Raw genomic sequence first — 17,438 nt, 5'->3', positions numbered from 1 at the left:
TGACTTGTTTTTTTCCATATTTTCTGTCCTTTTCCTTTCCTCCTCATTCAATTTCTTCTGTCTCTTTTCCCACTTCTTGAGCTCTTCAACCCTGGCTTTTTCCTTCCTCCTTTCGATCTTCATCATCTCTTCATTTCTCTTAGCCTCATCCTTGAAATATTTGATCCTGTCTGCGTAGCTCATGGCATTAAGTTCTTCTTTCCCTCGGCTCGCCATCATAGACATTGCATTGGCGGTTGCATATCTCCCTTCCATTTTACCACTATCAATCTCCTTCCTGTCCCTCTCACCATAAGGATCCCTGTGTAGACATCTCTGCTGTTGTCCACTCATGCTCTCCTCACTTTCACTACTCCCCTCCTGACTTGTGTCCTCACTCACACTCTGAGACACATCATCCTCAGACGAGCACGAGGGAGTCACAGCCTTCTCAGTGATGACGCGGAGCGCCTTGATGTAGTCAGCTTCTGTGTTCACCCTGTGAGCGAGTGGGCACAGCTCCTCGTAAATGGATTTCCATGTGAGTGACTCCTCACGTACGTCGTCAGGCAGGTATAGATCAGATGATTGCCTCTTGAGCACATTCACAACCTCTACCAGGTCCTGCTGGGTGTCCCCCTGAGTGTCCTCTCGGGCGGCCACTGGCGTGGCGTCTGGGCTGGCTGGGCGCTCGGGGGCTGTGGCAGGGGTATTGGATTGTTCTACTGCAGAGGAGCAGGAGGCCTCAGTGTCATCGTTCTTGTCATCGTTGTTTACCCTTTTCTTCAGAATCTCTTCCTTTCTCTTTTGGGCCATCCTCTCAATCAGCTGTGCTTTATACATATTTGCAATTTCTGCACCTCTCCGTTGAACTTCCTCAGACAATTCCTCAGACGATGCAATCTCTGGCCTCTTGACCTCATCCTTGACCTTTGCCTGGCCAGTCAATGGGGACCTGGGGTGGACATGCGGATGGGTCTGTCTCATCCGGGCAGGAGGGCCGGAAACCAGGGGGTGGGATGGGACAGCAAATCGGTGTGAAGCGTGTGGGTGTGACGTCTTGGACGTTGAATGAGGCCATCTTTCAGGGGAGGTGCAGCTCTGTGTGTCCAGAGGGGGAAAGATTGAATGTTTCTTAGATGGGTCCTTCTGGGTGCCGGCAGCATGCTGGTCTGGCTCCGAATGGCTGTTGGCGAGGAACCTGTGGAGGTTGTACCAGGGGAAAGCTGGCAGTGTCGGGGAGACGGGACAAAGAATGGAGGTGGAGCGCTGCTTGATCACCCCTTTATCCACCCCAATCTGTATGATGACAGACACATTTTTATTACTTAATAGCTTGATGGTCATTGTTATTACTATCTTAAAACAATTACATGTGTATGGGTAATAAATATCATAAAGAAAACACGTTTTATTACTGTATATTAGCCTATTAGGAAAATGGGAACACTTTTGGAATCATTCCAATTCAGAAATTCTTCCATTCTTTTTCAACTTTATTCTAAGAATGCAGACCTTCCTAAGAATACTACCAGTGCAGAATGCAGGCCTTCTTAAGAATACTACCAGTGCAGAACGCAGGCCTTCCTCAGAATACTATCAGTTCAGAATACAGACCTTCCTCAGAATACTACCAGAGCATAATGCCGACAGAACTCATAATACTACCAGTGCAGAACGCAGACCTTCCTCAGAACACTATCAGTGCAGAATGCAGACCTTCTTAAGAATACAACCAGTGCAAAACGCAGACGTTCCTCAGAACACTATCAGTGCAGAATGCAGACCTTCTTAAGAATACTACCAGTGAAGACGCAGGACTTCCTTAGAATACTACCAGTGCAGAATGCAGACCTTCCTCAGAATACTACCAGTGCAAAACGCAGACGTTCCTCAGAACACTATCAGTGCAGAATGCAGACCTTCTTAAGAATACTACCAGTGAAGACGCAGGACTTCCTTAGAATACTACCAGTGCAGAATGCAGACCTTCCTCAGAATACTACCAGTGCAAAACGCAGACGTTCCTCAGAACACTATCAGTGCAGAATGCAGACCTTCTTAAGAATACTACCAGTGCATAATGCAGACCTTCTTAAGAATACTACCAGTGCAAAACGCAGACCTTCCTCAGAACACTATCAGTGCAGAATGCAGACCTTCTTAAGAATACTACCAGTGCAGAATTCAGAGCTTCCTGAGAATACTACCAGTGCAGAATGCAGACCTTCCTCAGAATACTACCAGTGCAGATTGCAGACCTTCCTCAGAATACTTCCAATGTGCAGTTTTTTTCTTGCCTTCTTATTTCACTATTCTATCTATTTAGATCTAATTTCTGTTTATCAGGATTGGGAACATCTAAAGCAACTACAGTATACCTACTGATATGAAAGTCTGATTAAAGAAAACTGCTCTTGTTACCTCCTCCAAGAGTTGGTGCAGCCTAAATATTTCTCCATACAGCGCCTTAATCTCCCTCATGTTTCCTCGCTCAGTTCTCCATGTCTCTCTAGCCAATCTCCAATGGGCGAGGTCAAGGTCACGGATATCCTCCCGCATGCCTAGTTCAACCTGGGTTCCCTTCTCATTTAGCCTCTTCTTTTTCCTCTTCTTCTGGGTTGAATCGATGTCCTCCTTGCCCTGCCTACAAACCTTTGGGGCAGTAGGGATATTGAGAATAGAACATGGTATATTTTATTTTACGCATTGGATTATTATGTACCTTCCATTGTATTTCATTGATATAGAATATCAATAAGGTATAATGTTGACACTCGATCAAGCCGTAGTTAGTACAACGTTTACACTGATTGTCCATACATGATTAGTCTGGACCACTTTAGTGGGTCGTAGATTTATCTTGCAGATGGGACTTACATTAAGGCTGGGGAGTTGTGAGGAGTTGTGAGGCTGGTGTGTTCTGGGCCTGTGGAGTTCAGTAGTTCCTGTGCAGAAATCGTCCTGTGCAGTCCGATTTGCCCATGGCTAGAAATGAAAATGATGACAAACATGCAGTTAGTAATGAGGTTATTGTTATTTTCAATCTTAGAAAAGCTCATAGGCCTGTATGTCAAAGTGATGATTTTAAATCACTGGAGTTTTGACTATGAGGGTGGTGAGAGAAAAGAGATTCTAACCATTCTTATGATGAGCCTTGGGAAGGAGAACTTTCCCATAGTTCCTTCAATTACAGTAATCCTGAAAAAGGTACAATATGGCTTAAAAATATTATTATATTATTTAAATCATCACAATTAAATTGTGTCACAAAGTAGGCCTTTTCACACTAAATCACAAGTGGTCACAACTACTTACCACCAATCAATCAGTTCAAAAATAACCATCCAAAATATAGCAATGATTTTGACCCTGAATTGAACTTGTAAGTGTTGCCGTAAATGGCAAACCATTTAGGCTGTCATCATATCAGAATACAATTATTTATGACATCACGATTGTGATGTAATGTGGTGCCATGGGAGACCACACCCACCCTGACAGACAACAAATCACCAGAGCCACATAGGCCTACTATCCAATTAATCCAATTCTATGTTTGAAATACAGTATATTTAGTACTAGTAAGCTCATAAACATAGTAAAAACCACACTGTAGCAATGTGTATCACTTCACAGCTACTGTCCATGATGCATCATGAGTGTTTGTCCTCTGATGGGACCCTATTCCCTACATAGTGTACTACTTTTGACCATGGCTGATAATGTACTTTATAGGGTTGATTTGGGATGCACATAGGACTATGTAAAAAGTACCTTTGTTCGTCCTCACATTCAGTTTCGCGTTGACATTAACTCTTTTTGCTAAGTGAAAATCATGGGACAACAAGAAAGAAATGTATTCATAATAAAAACTGTACGTGTTGTAATTTCAATGTAGATTCCAGTTGTAAATGGTAGACATTGTACAACAAGGTAACTCTTCAGGATGTGGCAGAGTATGAAAATCTTTGCACTGTCTCTGATGCAGGTGTTTTTTCCCCCCACTCATTATGACATCACTGTGACGTCATATGGGGGACACTTTGCCCGAGTTTGGCATCTCCGGGGATAATGTGCTGTGTGCAGACCACTTTCACGCATATGCACTAGTGCAATCATTGTATTTCCTCCTGCATGAATGTATAATTGCAACATTACAGATTTTTTTACAATTGTGCGTCACCCTATGGGACTCCCAATCACGGCCGAATGTGATACAGCCTGGATTCAAACCAGGGACTGTAGTGACGCCTCTTGCACTGAGATGTAGTGCTTCAGACCGCTTCGCCACTCGGAAGGCCAATATAAATGCAACTTCAAAGAATTTACTGAGTTACAGTCCATATAAGGAGGTCAATTGAAATGAATTCATTAGTCCCTAATCTATGGATTTCACATGACTGTACAGGGGCACAGCCATTGGGTTGGCCTTGGAGGGCGCACCCACTTGCAGCCAGGCCCAGCCAATCAGAATGAGTTTGTCCCCACAAAAAGGCATTATTATATGCAAATACTTGTCAGCCTCCCTCCCAGCGTGGCTACAAATTCTCTAAAATGATGTTTGAGGAACCTTATGGTTGAAAAATTAACATTCAATTATCTAGCAACAGCTCTGGTGGACATTCCTGCAGTCAGCATGCCAATTGCACACTCCCTCAAAACTTGAGGCATCTGTGGCATTGTATTGTGACACAACTGCGCATTTTAGGGGATTTGTATTGTCCCCAGCACAAGGTGCACCTGTGTAATGATCATGCTATTTAATCAGCTTCTTGATATGCCACACCTGTCAGGTGGATGGATTACCTTGGTGAAGGAGAAACGCTCACTAACAGCGATGTAAACAAATGTGTGCACAAAATGAGAGAAATAAGCTTTTTTTGCATATGGAATATTTTTGAGATTTTTTATTTCAGCTCATGAAACATGGGACCAACACTTTACATGTGTGTATATTTCTGTTCAGTGTACATTTCCAAGGCAACAAATCCTCTAAAACGAACCTTCTCTGGGGTAGGCTAACTCGGAGCTTTCTCATATATCCTGAATGAAGTGTCTGATTTGCGAGAACCAATGAAATCAGATCGATAGGAGTGGGGGAGGAAGGGGCTTGTGCATTGATAAGCATATCAAAGACGTTAACAATAGATAATAAAATATGGCACTTTTGCCCATAAGATGGCTCTAATTTTGACTATTTTACACCATAGCCTGATAAAATTTGCAATAACTATTCTAGAGTAAAGATGTCCCCATACATAGGTTCAGTTTGCTCCTAGCAGAACTCGGCTAGGCGATGCAAACTTCTGTGCTCACACTTCCTAAATACCTTGGCTTAAAAAACTAGGAGAAAGAGGCAATATTACTGTTTGTTCCTCCTTCGAGCCCCCGTAGTAACAATATAGCCATCCCAATTTGTAAGTCGCTCTGGATAAGAGCGTCTGCTAAATGACTTAAATGTAAATGTAATAGCCAGAAACTCTTCCTCAAAATAGATACATCAAGAAATCTGTATAGAATTTTTAAAGTTTTTGCAGAGGTCTTAGTCGCACAATTACACATCAGTTTAGTGCAGTAATTCTCAAGTGAATGATAGCAAACACTTCATTGAAGAATCCCGTCCATAGTTCCCACCCCTACTGTGAACCAATCACTGATGAAGGGGTGTAGACTTTGACTACCAAACTTCGACTTGCCTCAACAAAAGAATTGGTGTATGCAAACAGCTGAAAAAAACCTACCATTCACCAAAATGAACAAAAACTTCACAAAATGTATAAGCTTAAACTGTTTCGACTGGGAAGCATGTGACAGCCTTTTGCGGCAGGTGGACCAGCAAAATCCACCATCGTAGTACGGATGAAGCCTGAGCTGGAATGTGAAGCTAACTGAAGCTGGCTAGATTAAAAAGACCCTGAGTAGATCTAGCTTGCTTCTTGGTATACCACTCTGGGAACACTCTGGACATACGACATGGGCTCTATGCTACATTATGGACAGTACTGTTCACTACTCTATACTATGGAGGCACATTACCACTGTCTATACTGCACTATACATGAACACTAACACTGTCTACACGGTTTCCCACAGCAGATATTTATTTTCTGTCAATGGGGAGCCCACCATCATAGCCAAGATCCACGACAAGATATCAGAGATTGGCCAGAGAACACATAGGACTGAACTAAACATCCAGAAAGTCTGACCGCTCTACAACTGTGGCTGTATGACATGCTATATGCTTTTTGACCAGACGGCATCAGATACATGGCCTACACATACTAAGACAGAGGAGCGCTGTTTTGCTGTCTCGGATGCTTTATCTGAGGTTGATGTGTCTTTCTGTCAATAGTGTGCAACTGCAGCCCACATTTCGGGGTGTTCCTGCATGAGGGCATTCCTATATCTGCTACATTATGCACAGTACTGCTCACTATATACTATGGATGCACATTAACACTGTCTATACTGGTCAAGGGAGGAGGATTGGAGGGAAAGAGAGAGGAGGTTGAAAAGACTGAGGGAGGCAGAGGATGGGTTTGTATCTGTTGAATATAGCAATGACAAGGGAGAGGGTGTGAAGACGAAGATTGCTATCAAGTTCAAACAGAGTGGGCCGGACACCAGTTTGAGTTCTGTAGGTGAAATGGAAGGGGTAGAAGTTGTTGTGAGGAGCTTGGAGCCCAATTCTTCCATTGATGGGCATGGTTATGATAAAGATACGATTGGTTCAGTGGGAGTAAGATTTTTGAAGAAGGTGGAACCAGGCCTTTTGTCTGATCCATGGTCGGTTTCAAGTTGGGTGGAAAAGATGGTGGGTGCCGTTGAGTCGGTGAAGGTAACCCTAAGTGGAGGTGTCTGGTGCGAGAGAGGCAGGTTTAGGTGGCCAGGGTCATTGTAGTGCAGAAGATGTTGTATGCGGAGGAAGTGAAGAAGGTAGTGGAGGGTGAGGGATTCAGAGAGAATCCCTGTGAATAGTAGATCTTTGCCAGAACAGAGGGATAGGCCAATGAGGGATATATGTTTCAGTGAGGTTGGCTTAGCATTCATAGCAATTGTTATCTGCTGTACCGCAGAGATGACACGTAAGTCATAGAAAATAGATGTTGTGGTGGCAGCTGCAGAGAAGTACTTGGGGGTAGGAGAGAAGAGTTACAGGGTGTGTTGAGTGGTAGTGTCTCGTCCTCTCGGGTCGTTGGCCCGGGGTAGGTTAAGATAGGGTTAAAGCAGTGGAATAAGGTGATGGGTTTTAATGAGTGTAGGGTTAGTTAGTAGAGTCATTAAATATATATATATTTTTAAATTTTCACGTTTCCCCTTTTCCCATTTTGTATCACAAAGGTAATGGATTCATACGATAGTTCAGTAGAGGGCGATAATGCAACATATTGGATGCCAACCGTCTTTAAACCTCACCGAAGAAGAAGAAGAAGAAGGAGAACACACCTGTTCTTTTGTGATTGCTGCCCTACCCACTATTTGACTGGAAGGAGAGCTATTGAACACATTTGTTTGTGCTGTTTCTCTGGTTGTTTTTTTTCTCCCAAATCTTGGGGGACAATCGTTGTTTCAACATGGTTTGGTTTCTGATTCTCATCTGGGTTGTCCAAGGTAGGACCAGTCATTTTGTTTTTGTGACATCCTACTTTTGAGTGTTTTCCATTTGAGTTAGGCCAGGCCAGTTCCACTGTAGACGCCAATTGGTTCACCATGTTATTATGTAACATGTATTATGTTACCCTTGTGTATTTCAGTGGGCAGTGTTCCCATCACCAATTTGACAAATGCTACTACTTCAAATTCTACTTTCCCTGCCACAGGTAAGCAGGCCTGCATTGGGGACCACTCATTTCGTAAGGTTACAGGCTGAAAACTAGGCCTGTTTACCATTTTTAGTTCATGTAGGCCAGCCCCACTGCAAAACTGTTGTTCTGTTCCTCTTTATATTTTCTTTCTGTTTTTCAGTGGACAATTCTACAAACCCCATCAACAATTCTACAAATGTGACTTTCACTGCCACAGGTAGGCCTCTACTGTGATTCTCAAGTCAATCTCTTGGTGTGATGGGCCTAAAGAAACAATTCCATTGGTTTTCTTCAAGTTCATGGCTTATCTATCAAAAATAAAATATTGCAAAATGTGTTTAATGTTAACAATTGCCTTTAGGTTCTACTGCCTCAATGGGACCACGCCACAGACAAAATGATTGGGTTAAAATGCCTGAAACCAGAGAAGGTAACGCATTCATTAGATGAAGCGCACAATCCTGGACCTCTACTGCGAGGTCTGGACTTTAATGGCACTGGAGGTAGTGACTTGTAACTAGTACATGTTGTATCAGTGTGGTTGTTTCAGACCCTCTCTCTGTTACAGAGGACTTACAGTTCGACCTTGCTATCGTGGAGGGAGACATTCTGGTTTCGGTGAGTCTATTATCCCTGCTTTCTGTCCTGTTACTGCATATTTTTTTTTAGGCTGATGAATCAGATTGATACCACCTTCTGGTATACACAGCCTGAAGCTAATGACTGCAAAATCATTCAAGCCAGATTGTTGAACAGAATTACATTTGAACTTGCTCTACCGGTTGTCCATGGTGTTGGTCCTTCAGATGGTTGAAATTTGAGCCAAAATATCCACAGGAAAAATATACAATGCATGCATACTAACTGAAGTGCCAGGTGATAGAAATTTCAACTTCAGTACCGCCACTCTAAAAAGTTGTGTTAACAGTACTTTCCTGTGGATATTTTGACCATCTGAAGGATCAACACCACGGACCACCAGTAGAGTAAGTTTCAATGTCGTTTTATTCAACATTCTGTCTTGTAAAGAAACCTTGAACGATTTTGCAGTCATTAGTTTCAGTCTGTGTATACCAGAAGCTGGTACAGTGCGTTATTCAAGCTGTCAAATTGGTTGTTGATTACTACTAAACAACCATTTTCAGGTCTTGCCGTAGATTTGTCAGAACTGTAACTTGGCCACTCGGGAACATTGTCTTCTTGCTAAGCAACTCCAGTGCAGATTTGCACTTGTGTTTTAGGTTCTTGTCCTGCAGAAAGGTGAATTATGCTCCCAGTGTCTGGTAGTCTTCCCTGTGGCTTAGTTGGTAGAGCAAGGTGTTTGCAACGCCAGCAGGGTGTGTGCAACGCCAGGGTTGTGGGTTCGATTCCCACGGGGGGCCAGTACAAAAAAAAAGCATGAAATGGTATGATATGTATGTATTCACTACTGTAAGTCGCTCTGGATAAGGGCGTCTGCTAAATGACTAAAATGTAAAAAAAAATGGTAGAACAGACTAAACCAGGATTTCCTCTAGGATCTTAAATCCCTGAGCGGTTTCCTTCTTCTCTGGCAACTGACTTAGGAAAGACACCTGTATCTTTGTATGGACTGGGTGTATTGATTCACCATCCAAAGTGTAATTATTAACTTCACCATGCTCGAAGGGATATTCAATGTCTGCTTTTTTACCCATCTACCAATAGGTGCCTTATGCAAGTTATTTGAAAACCAATAGGTCATTGTAGTTAAATATGTTTGAAATTCACTCCTTGTTCGAGACCTTACAGATAATTGTATGCGTGGGTTACAGAGATGAGGTAGTCATTCAAAATTCATGTTACTCACTATTGCACAGTGAGCCATGCAAATAATAGATTTATTGTGTCGGCCAGTGACGACAATCTCAATTTAAATCGTAGTGGGCGTTGCCAATTGCACAGTTTTAGTTTATTATTTAGGTGATTTTTTTCCTTTTTTTTCTTCTAAAATATCTTCAAATATATATACAGTGGGGAGAACAGGTATTTGATACACTGCCGATTTTGCAGGTTTCCCTACTCACAAAGCATGTAGAGGTCTGTAATTTTTATCATAGGTACACTTCAACTGTGAGAGACGGAACCTAAAACAAAAATCCAGAATCACATTGTATGATTTTTAAGTAATTAATTTGCATTTTATTGCATGACATAAGTATTTGATCACCTACCAACCAGTAAGAATTCCGGCTCTCACAGACCTGTTAGTTTTTCTTTAAGAAGCCCTCCTGTTCTCCACTCATTACCTGTATTAACTGCACCTGTTTGAACTCTTTACCTGTATAAAAGACAACTGTCCACACACTCAAACAGACTCCAACCTCTCCACAATGGCCAAGACCAGAGAGCTGTGTAAGGACCTCAGGGATAAAATTGTAGACCTGCACAAGGCTAGGATGGGCTACAGGACAATAGGCAAGCAGCTTGGTGAGAAGGCAACAACTGTTGGCGCAATTATTAGAAAATGGAAGAAGTTCAAGATGACGGTCAATCACCCTCGGTCTGGGGCTCCATGCAAGATCTCACCTCGTGGGGCATCAATGATCATGAGGAAGGTGAGGGATCAGCCCAGAACTACACGGCAGGACCTGGTCAATGACCTGAAGAGAGCTGGGACCACAGTCTCAAAGAAAACCATTAGTAACACACTACGACGTCATGGATTAAAATCCTGCAGCGCATGCAAGATCCCCCTGCTCAAGCCAGCACATGTCCAGGCCCGTCTGAAGTTTGCCAATGATCATCTGGATGATCCAGAGGAGGAATGGGAGAAGTTCATGTGGTCTGATGAGACAAAAATAGAGCTTTTTGGTCTAAACTCCACTCGCCGTGTTTGGAGGAAGAAGAAGGAAGAGTACAACCCCAAGAACACCATCCCAAACGTGAAGCATGGAGGTGGAAACATCATTCTTTGGGGATGCTTTTCTGCAAAGGGGAGAGGACGACTACACCGTATTGAGGGGAAGATGGATGGGGCCATGTATCGCGAGATCTTGGCCAACAACCTCCTTCCCTCAGAAAGAGCATTGAAGATGGGTCGTGGCTGGGTCTTCCAGCATGACATCGACCCGAAACACACAGCCATGGCAACTAAGGAGTGGCTCCGTAAGAAGCATCTCAAGGTCCTGGAGTGGCCTAGCCAGTCTCCAGACCGGAACCCAATAGAAATCTTTGGAGGGAGCTGAAAGTCCGTATTGCCCAGCGACAGCCCCGAAACCTGAAGGATCTGGAGAAGGTCTGTATGGAGGAGTGGGCCAAAATCCCTGCTGCAGTGTGTGCAAACCTGGTCAAGAACTACAGGAAACGTATGATCTCTGCAATTGCAAACAAAGGTTTCTGTACCAAATATTAAGTTCTGCTTTTCTGATGTATCAAATACTTATGTCATGCAATAAAATGCAAATGAATTACTTAATCATACAATGTGATTTTTGGATTTTTGTTTTAGATTCCGTCTCTCACAGTTGAAGTGTACCTATGATAAAAATTACAGACCTCTACATGCTTTGTAAGTAGGAAACACTGCCGATTTTTGCAGGTTATCAAATACTTGTTCTCCCCACTGTGTGTGTATATATATATTAGTCTACAAAACATTCGGAACACCTAACATTGAGTTGCACCCCCCTTTGCCCTCAGAAAAGCCTCAATTCGTCAGGTCATGGACTCTACAAGGTGTCAAGCATTCCACAGGAATGCTGGCCCCATGATTTCCTCAATGCTTCCCACCATTGTGCCCAGTTGGCTGGTAGTGGATCTCTAATCCGAAATGGCTCGTTCCATCTCATCCCACAGATACTTAATTGGATTGCAATCTGGTGACTGGTCAGGCCACTGCACTAAGCTGAATTCACTGTAATTTTCGTGGAACCATTCCTGGACAATCCTAGCCTTGTGGCATGGGGCATTATCCTGCTGAAAAAATCAATTCACAGATGGATACACTGCATTTACATTACATTTACGTCATTTAGCAGACGCTCTTATCCAGAGCGACTTAAAAATTGGTGCAATCACCTCACAATAGTACATCTATCTTTTTTAGGGGGGGAGGAGGGTTAGAAGGATTACTTTATCCTATCCCAGGTATTCCTTAAAGAGGTGGGGTTTCAGGTGTCTCCGGAAGGTGGTGATTGACTCCGCTGTCCTGGCGTCGTGAGGGAGCTTGTTCCACCATTTGGGTGCCAGAGCAGTGAACAGTTTTGACTGGGCTGAGCGGGAACTGTGCTTCCGCAGAGGTAGGGAGGCGAGCAGGCCAGAGGTGGATGAACGCAGTGCCCTTTGGGTGTAGGGACTGATCAGAGCCTGAAGGTACAGAGGTGCCGTTCCCCTCACGGCTCCGTAGGCAAGCACTGCTGCCAGGAAGGGATGCACCTGATTTTCAATTATGTTAAGACATTCAAACGTTGCTCAACTTTTATCATGGGGCCCAACGTGTGCCATGAAAAGGCACCCCAAAGCATACCACTGCCACTCACCAGCCTGTAATGTTGACAAACGGCATGATGGATGCATGTGGTTTTCTTCATACCCTAGTCCTCCCATCAGCGTGAAATTGCAAAAAAACGGCATTTATCATACCAGACGTTTTTCCAATTCTCCTGTGTCCAGTGTTTCCTTAGTCCACTGCAACAAGTTTTTTGCTGAAAGAAGTGGAACTCTGCCATACCCCATTTGTGTCAAGGTTCTACGAGCTGAGCATTTTTGGGGTCTTTGGGAACAAATGTTTTACTGGACTGTCAATTGACTATAACTGTAGCCCGTCTGTTGCTCTGCACAATTCGTGTCACCCATTTTCGACCACTGGACTGCCATTGGCTGGATGTCCTTTGGGTGGTGGACCATTCTTAACACACACACGGGAAACTGAGTGTGAAATACCCAGCAACGTTGCAGTTCTTGACACACTCAAACTGGTGAGTCTGGTACCTACCATACCCTGATCAAAGGTACTTCAATATTTTGTCCTGCCCATTCACCCTCTGAATGGCATATAGATATGATCCATGGTCTCTTCATATACACTGATTGAACAGGTGACCTCAATAAGGATCATAGCATTCACCTGGTCAGTCTGTCATGGAAAGTACACTGTATATTGCTCCTTTCTTTTTTTTCTACATACTTAGTCTGGTTTTAGTCATTTAAGTGAATACTGAAATAGTTTGACCATTTTAGAACTTAAAAACATTCATAGGGGAAACGCGGAAATAACAATTGAATTAATCTGAGGCCTATACTCTCTAGCGACAGCTGGATTTAAGACTAGGTGTTTGTCCTACAGGAAGACCGATTAGCTGTGAAGTCACTTTGGCCTGAGAATGAAGGCGTCGCTTCTATCCCCTACAAGATCAACGATTATCTGGGTGAGTGTCGAATACAGTAGGAGAGATGAACACTGTAACACTAGATGTTTTCTAATACAGTGAGAATGATATGCACCGTCTAATGGTAGATTGTCTCTGATCCACACAGTGGACAGAAAGGAAACTATACTAGCAGCGTTCAAGCTTATTTCAGACCAGACGTGTATCCGCTTCCACGAATACACCAATGAGATGAACTACATAGAGTTCATCTCTGGGACAGGGTGAGTCCAAAGTGGGCACATTAACACATTCTCTCCTTCCCAGCAGTTTCCAGTTAACTCACAACCTCTCCTTCCTTTTCCTGTGTTCAATCCTTTATTTTTCCTCTCTTCCTGTCATATCCCCTCTTTCTCCTCCATTTCTCTCCTCCCGCTTCTCTCACCTTTATCTCTCTTCGCTTAACTCTAGCTGTGCGTCGTATGTAGGTTTCCAGGGCGGGGCCCAGTCTGTGTACTTCGGTAGAGCCTGTAACGTGGGGAACCTGTGTCATGAGCTGATGCATGCCCTGGGCCTGCACCACGAGCACACACGGCCAGACCGTGACCAATACGTCACCATACAGTGGGACAACGTGGTCCCAGGTAACTCACACCAACACAACATACTAAACCACCTCAGGGGCAGTGCATGTGGATCAGGGGCAGGGCTGGTCAATTTGTCCCATGAAGAGCTGCAGTGTGCAGGCTTTAGTAGCAGCCCAACACTAACATACCTGATTCAGCTTTTTGTGGTCTGGAGTGAAGACCGTATAGAATAACTATTGACATTTAGTATTTTATTAGGTACTGCCTAAGCAGCAGTTACTCTTCCTGGGGTCCACACAACATGAAACACTACATACCACAAGGACAGAACCACTTTAGTTTAAAATAAGAATAGTCTTTCATACATTTATGCCTTAACGTTCCATTTATCATGTACTTATTATAACGGAAATACTGCAGCCATTCATTTCCCCATACATTGCAACCCTTTTCTCTACTGTTGAAGTTGCTTTGTCTAAGCAGGTCCTGATAGCCTAATATCAGAGCTACCTTGAATCCTGATATCCTAATCTCACAGCACCAGTTCTGTAAACACCAGAGAATCTTACACCAGTAACCATCAGTGTTCTTCAGTTTGAGACCAATACTATGCATAACTATGTATTTCAGACTCATTTCCAATTATGTAGAATTAAACTGAATTCGTTTACTCCTGTGAATTTTCCCTGGCGTGAACGCAGCAACCTTGTTCGCTAAATTTGCCTGACGCGAATAACACTACGTTGTCATCTACAGTTACCACCCGTAATGGGTATCCTGGTGTAAAATATACCTTTTACAGTTGCCACCCGTAATGGGTATCCTGGGATAACATGTAAGCTCGTTTTGAAGGCAGTTTTGTTACATTACCACCCGCAATGGGTTTCATTAGGTAAGATGAAATATTCATGCCTTGAATCCTGTAGAGTTTCCTCCTGCTAGAGGTTCAACTTAATGGTTTCCATCTCAACTTGTCTACATTTCCATTTTCATTCCCCTATATCACATTCACACCCAGCAGTGTCCACCAGTCACATCTGCCTCTTTTAACTTCCAGGAAAAGAAAATAATTTTAAGGTGAAGAAAGGAGACACTCAGGACCTGCCCTATGACTACGACTCCATAATGCACTACGGAACGTCAGTCATACTCCTCTCCTCCTTATTCCCACTAAAGTCCTAATTTTACTCACCTTGTTTTTAAACTGCTAGCAATAAGTAAATATTAGTTTTGTGACTGTGTACAGTCGTGGGCAAAAGTATATTTGTGTCATTCTCAACATTTTCAGTCTGCTGCCTCAGTTTGTATGATGGCAATTTGCATATACTCCAGAATGTTATAAAGAGTGATCAGATGAATTGCAATTAATTGCAAAGTCCCTCTTTGCCATGAAAATGAACTGAATCCCCCAAAAACATTTCCGCTGCATATCAGCCCTGCCACAAAAGGACCAGCTGATCTCATGTCAGTGATTCTCTCGTTAACACAGGTGTGAGTGTTGATGAGGACAAGGCTGGAGATCACTCTGTCATGCTGATTGAGTTCGAATAACAGACTGGAAGCTTCAAAAGGAGGGTGGTGCTTGGAATCATTGTTCTTCCTCTGTCAACCATTGTTACCTGCAAGGAAACACGTGCCGTCATCATTGCTTTGCACAAAAAGGGCTTCGCAGGCAAGGATATTGCTGCCAGTAAGATTGCGCCTAAATCAACCATTTATCGCATCATCAAGAACTTCAAGGAGAGCGGTTCAATTGTTGTGAAGAAGACTTTCTTGGGTGCCCTGAAGCCCAGCAAGCGCCAGGACTGTCTCCTAAAGTTGATTCAGCTGCGCGATCGGGGCACCACCAGTACAGGAATGGCAGCAGGCAGGTGTGAGTGCATCTGCATGCACAGTGAGGCGAAGACTTTTGGAGGATGTCAAGGAAGGCAGCAAAGAAGCCACTTCTCTCCAGGAAAAACATCAGGGACAGACTGATATTCTGCAAAAGGTACAGGGATTGGACTGCTGAGGACTGGGGTAAAGTCATTTTCTCTGATCAATCCCCTTTCCGATTGTTTGGGGCATCCGGAAAAAAGCTTGTCCGGAGAAGACAAGGTGAGCGCTACCATCAGTCCTGTGTCATGCCAACAGTAAAGCATCCTGAGACCATTCACGTGTGGGGTTGCTTCTCAGCCAAGGTAGTGGGCTCACTCACAATTTTGCCTAAGAACACAGCCATGAATAAAGAATGGTACCAACCATCCAGGAACTGTTTGGTGACGAACAATGCCTTTTCCAGCATGATGGAGCACCTTGCCATAAGGCAAAAGTGATAACTAAGTGGCTCGGGGAACAAAATATCGCTCATTTTGGGTCCATGTTCAGGAAACTCCCCAGACCCTAATCCCAGTGACAACTTGTGGTCAATCCTGAAGAGGCGGGTGGACAAACAAAACCCCACAAATTCTGACAAACTCCAAGCATTGATTATGCAAGAATGGGCTGCCATCAGTCAGGATATGGCCCAGAAGTTCATTGACAGCATGCCAGGGCGGATTGCAGAGGTCTTGAAAAAGAAGGGTCAACACTGCAAATATTGACTCTTTGCATCAACTTGAATGTAATTGTTAATAAAAGCCTTTGACACTTATGAAATGCTTGTAATTATACTTCCGTGTTCCATAGTAACATCTGACAAAAATATCTAAAGACACTGAAGCAGCAAACTTTGTAGAAATTAATATTTGTGTCATTCTCTCAACTTTTGGCCACGACTGTACAGTATCCAGCTCAAGTAACATTTCCCTGTGTGTACTAAATGGTTCCCTATTTAGGTCACTATTGTTTACCTGGGCTCTGGTCAAACTATGTGCACTATATTGGGATTAGGGTGGCATTGTGACGCAGTCCTTGTGTTAAAGTAGCAAGTCCTCTAATCCCCCATTGTTGGGTTTCTCCTGGCAGATACTACTTCTCATCAAACCGTAACCCCACTATTCACTCCAAGAAGAGGGGAGTCCAGATTGGACAGAGAAATCACCTGAGCCCCCTGGACATAACACGCCTTAACAAACTCTATCAATGTGGTAAAGACATGCGCGCACACACAGAGACAGGAAAAATATCAGAGTTGGGCTGCCTTTGTAAATGCAGTCATTATCGCACTGTATTCTAACCATGTTCATGTCTTGTCTTTCACAGAATAACAACGCACAGTTTAGCATTTATGACACCATCGAAGAAGATTTCAACACCGCTGCTGTCGACTGAAGATTCCAACACAAATGGCACTGACATTTTAACTTCTCAACAATGAATAAATTGAACAAGTCCCTTAAAGCTTTCTGATGGATTATATGTGTGTCTGGCAGCAGGCAGTAGTTTAATTTCTCCTGTGTGCTCTTGCTGCCTTGAATTAGGCCTATACCACTGCACTTGTCTTGGAAATAAATAAAATGACCTAGACTGAAAAGAATCCAGTCAGTGTGATGTTGCTTGCAGTGTTCTGTTTCATTCTATAATGGACCTTCTCAGCTATGCTCATCATACATCCCAAGGTGGGATCAGAGAAGAAGTAGATCTAGCATAGCAGGAGAGACTTAAATTAATGGTGAGTTATTCCTTAAACTTGGCCGACTACCTAGGCAACAAATTATTTAATGTTGATGCTGTATCAGGACTTAGAGAGCAGGGATCATAGACTCACCAAAATAACAATTTCGCCCTCTAGAAGGGTGTACTATGAAACAGGC

The 17,438-nt window shown here is 43.4% G+C and overlaps 1 protein-coding gene and 1 long non-coding RNA gene across 2 annotated transcripts; one reads left to right on the top strand and one right to left on the bottom strand.

The window, feature by feature from the left end:
• Window positions 1-2,866: 2,866 nt before the first annotated feature.
• Window positions 2,867-3,382, bottom strand: LOC145858069 (uncharacterized). The gene is made up of 3 exons (XR_014378879.1): window positions 3,298-3,382; window positions 3,120-3,180; window positions 2,867-2,967 (listed from the first exon to the last, which is right to left on the bottom strand). It is a non-coding gene; the product is annotated as an uncharacterized LOC145858069 (long non-coding RNA).
• Window positions 3,383-7,465: 4,083 nt separating this feature from the next.
• Window positions 7,466-17,180, top strand: LOC145858067 (low choriolytic enzyme-like). Its single transcript, XM_082956191.1, has 11 exons — window positions 7,466-7,596; window positions 7,740-7,805; window positions 7,951-8,007; window positions 8,152-8,220; window positions 8,359-8,408; window positions 13,096-13,177; window positions 13,287-13,401; window positions 13,589-13,761; window positions 14,762-14,843; window positions 16,651-16,772; window positions 16,888-17,180. The coding sequence occupies exons 1-11, from the start codon at window positions 7,560-7,562 to the stop codon at window positions 16,890-16,892; spliced, it is 858 nt and encodes a 285-aa protein (XP_082812317.1). The 5' UTR covers window positions 7,466-7,559; the 3' UTR covers window positions 16,893-17,180.
• Window positions 17,181-17,438: the final 258 nt, after the last annotated feature.

Source organism: Salmo salar, chromosome 01 (assembly GCF_965601325.2).
Source record: "Salmo salar chromosome 01, fSalSal1, whole genome shotgun sequence".
Classification (NCBI taxonomy): Eukaryota; Metazoa; Chordata; class Actinopteri; order Salmoniformes; family Salmonidae; genus Salmo; species Salmo salar.
Note: the sequence above shows the minus strand (reverse complement) of the source record. Positions and strands in the feature narration are given on the sequence as shown.

What these genes read in the sequence shown, in the direction of transcription:
- LOC145858067 (XM_082956191.1), top strand. Translation starts at nt 7,560, where the DNA reads ATGGTTTGGTTTCTGATTCTCATCTGGGTTGTCCAAG. An exon ending in TCTCATCTGGGTTGTCCAAG is followed by an intron (nt 7,597 to 7,739) that starts GTAGGACCAGTC and finishes TGTGTATTTCAG; the next exon opens with TGGGCAGTGTTCCCATCACC. An exon ending in TGTGACTTTCACTGCCACAG is followed by an intron (nt 8,008 to 8,151) that starts GTAGGCCTCTAC and finishes AATTGCCTTTAG; the next exon opens with GTTCTACTGCCTCAATGGGA.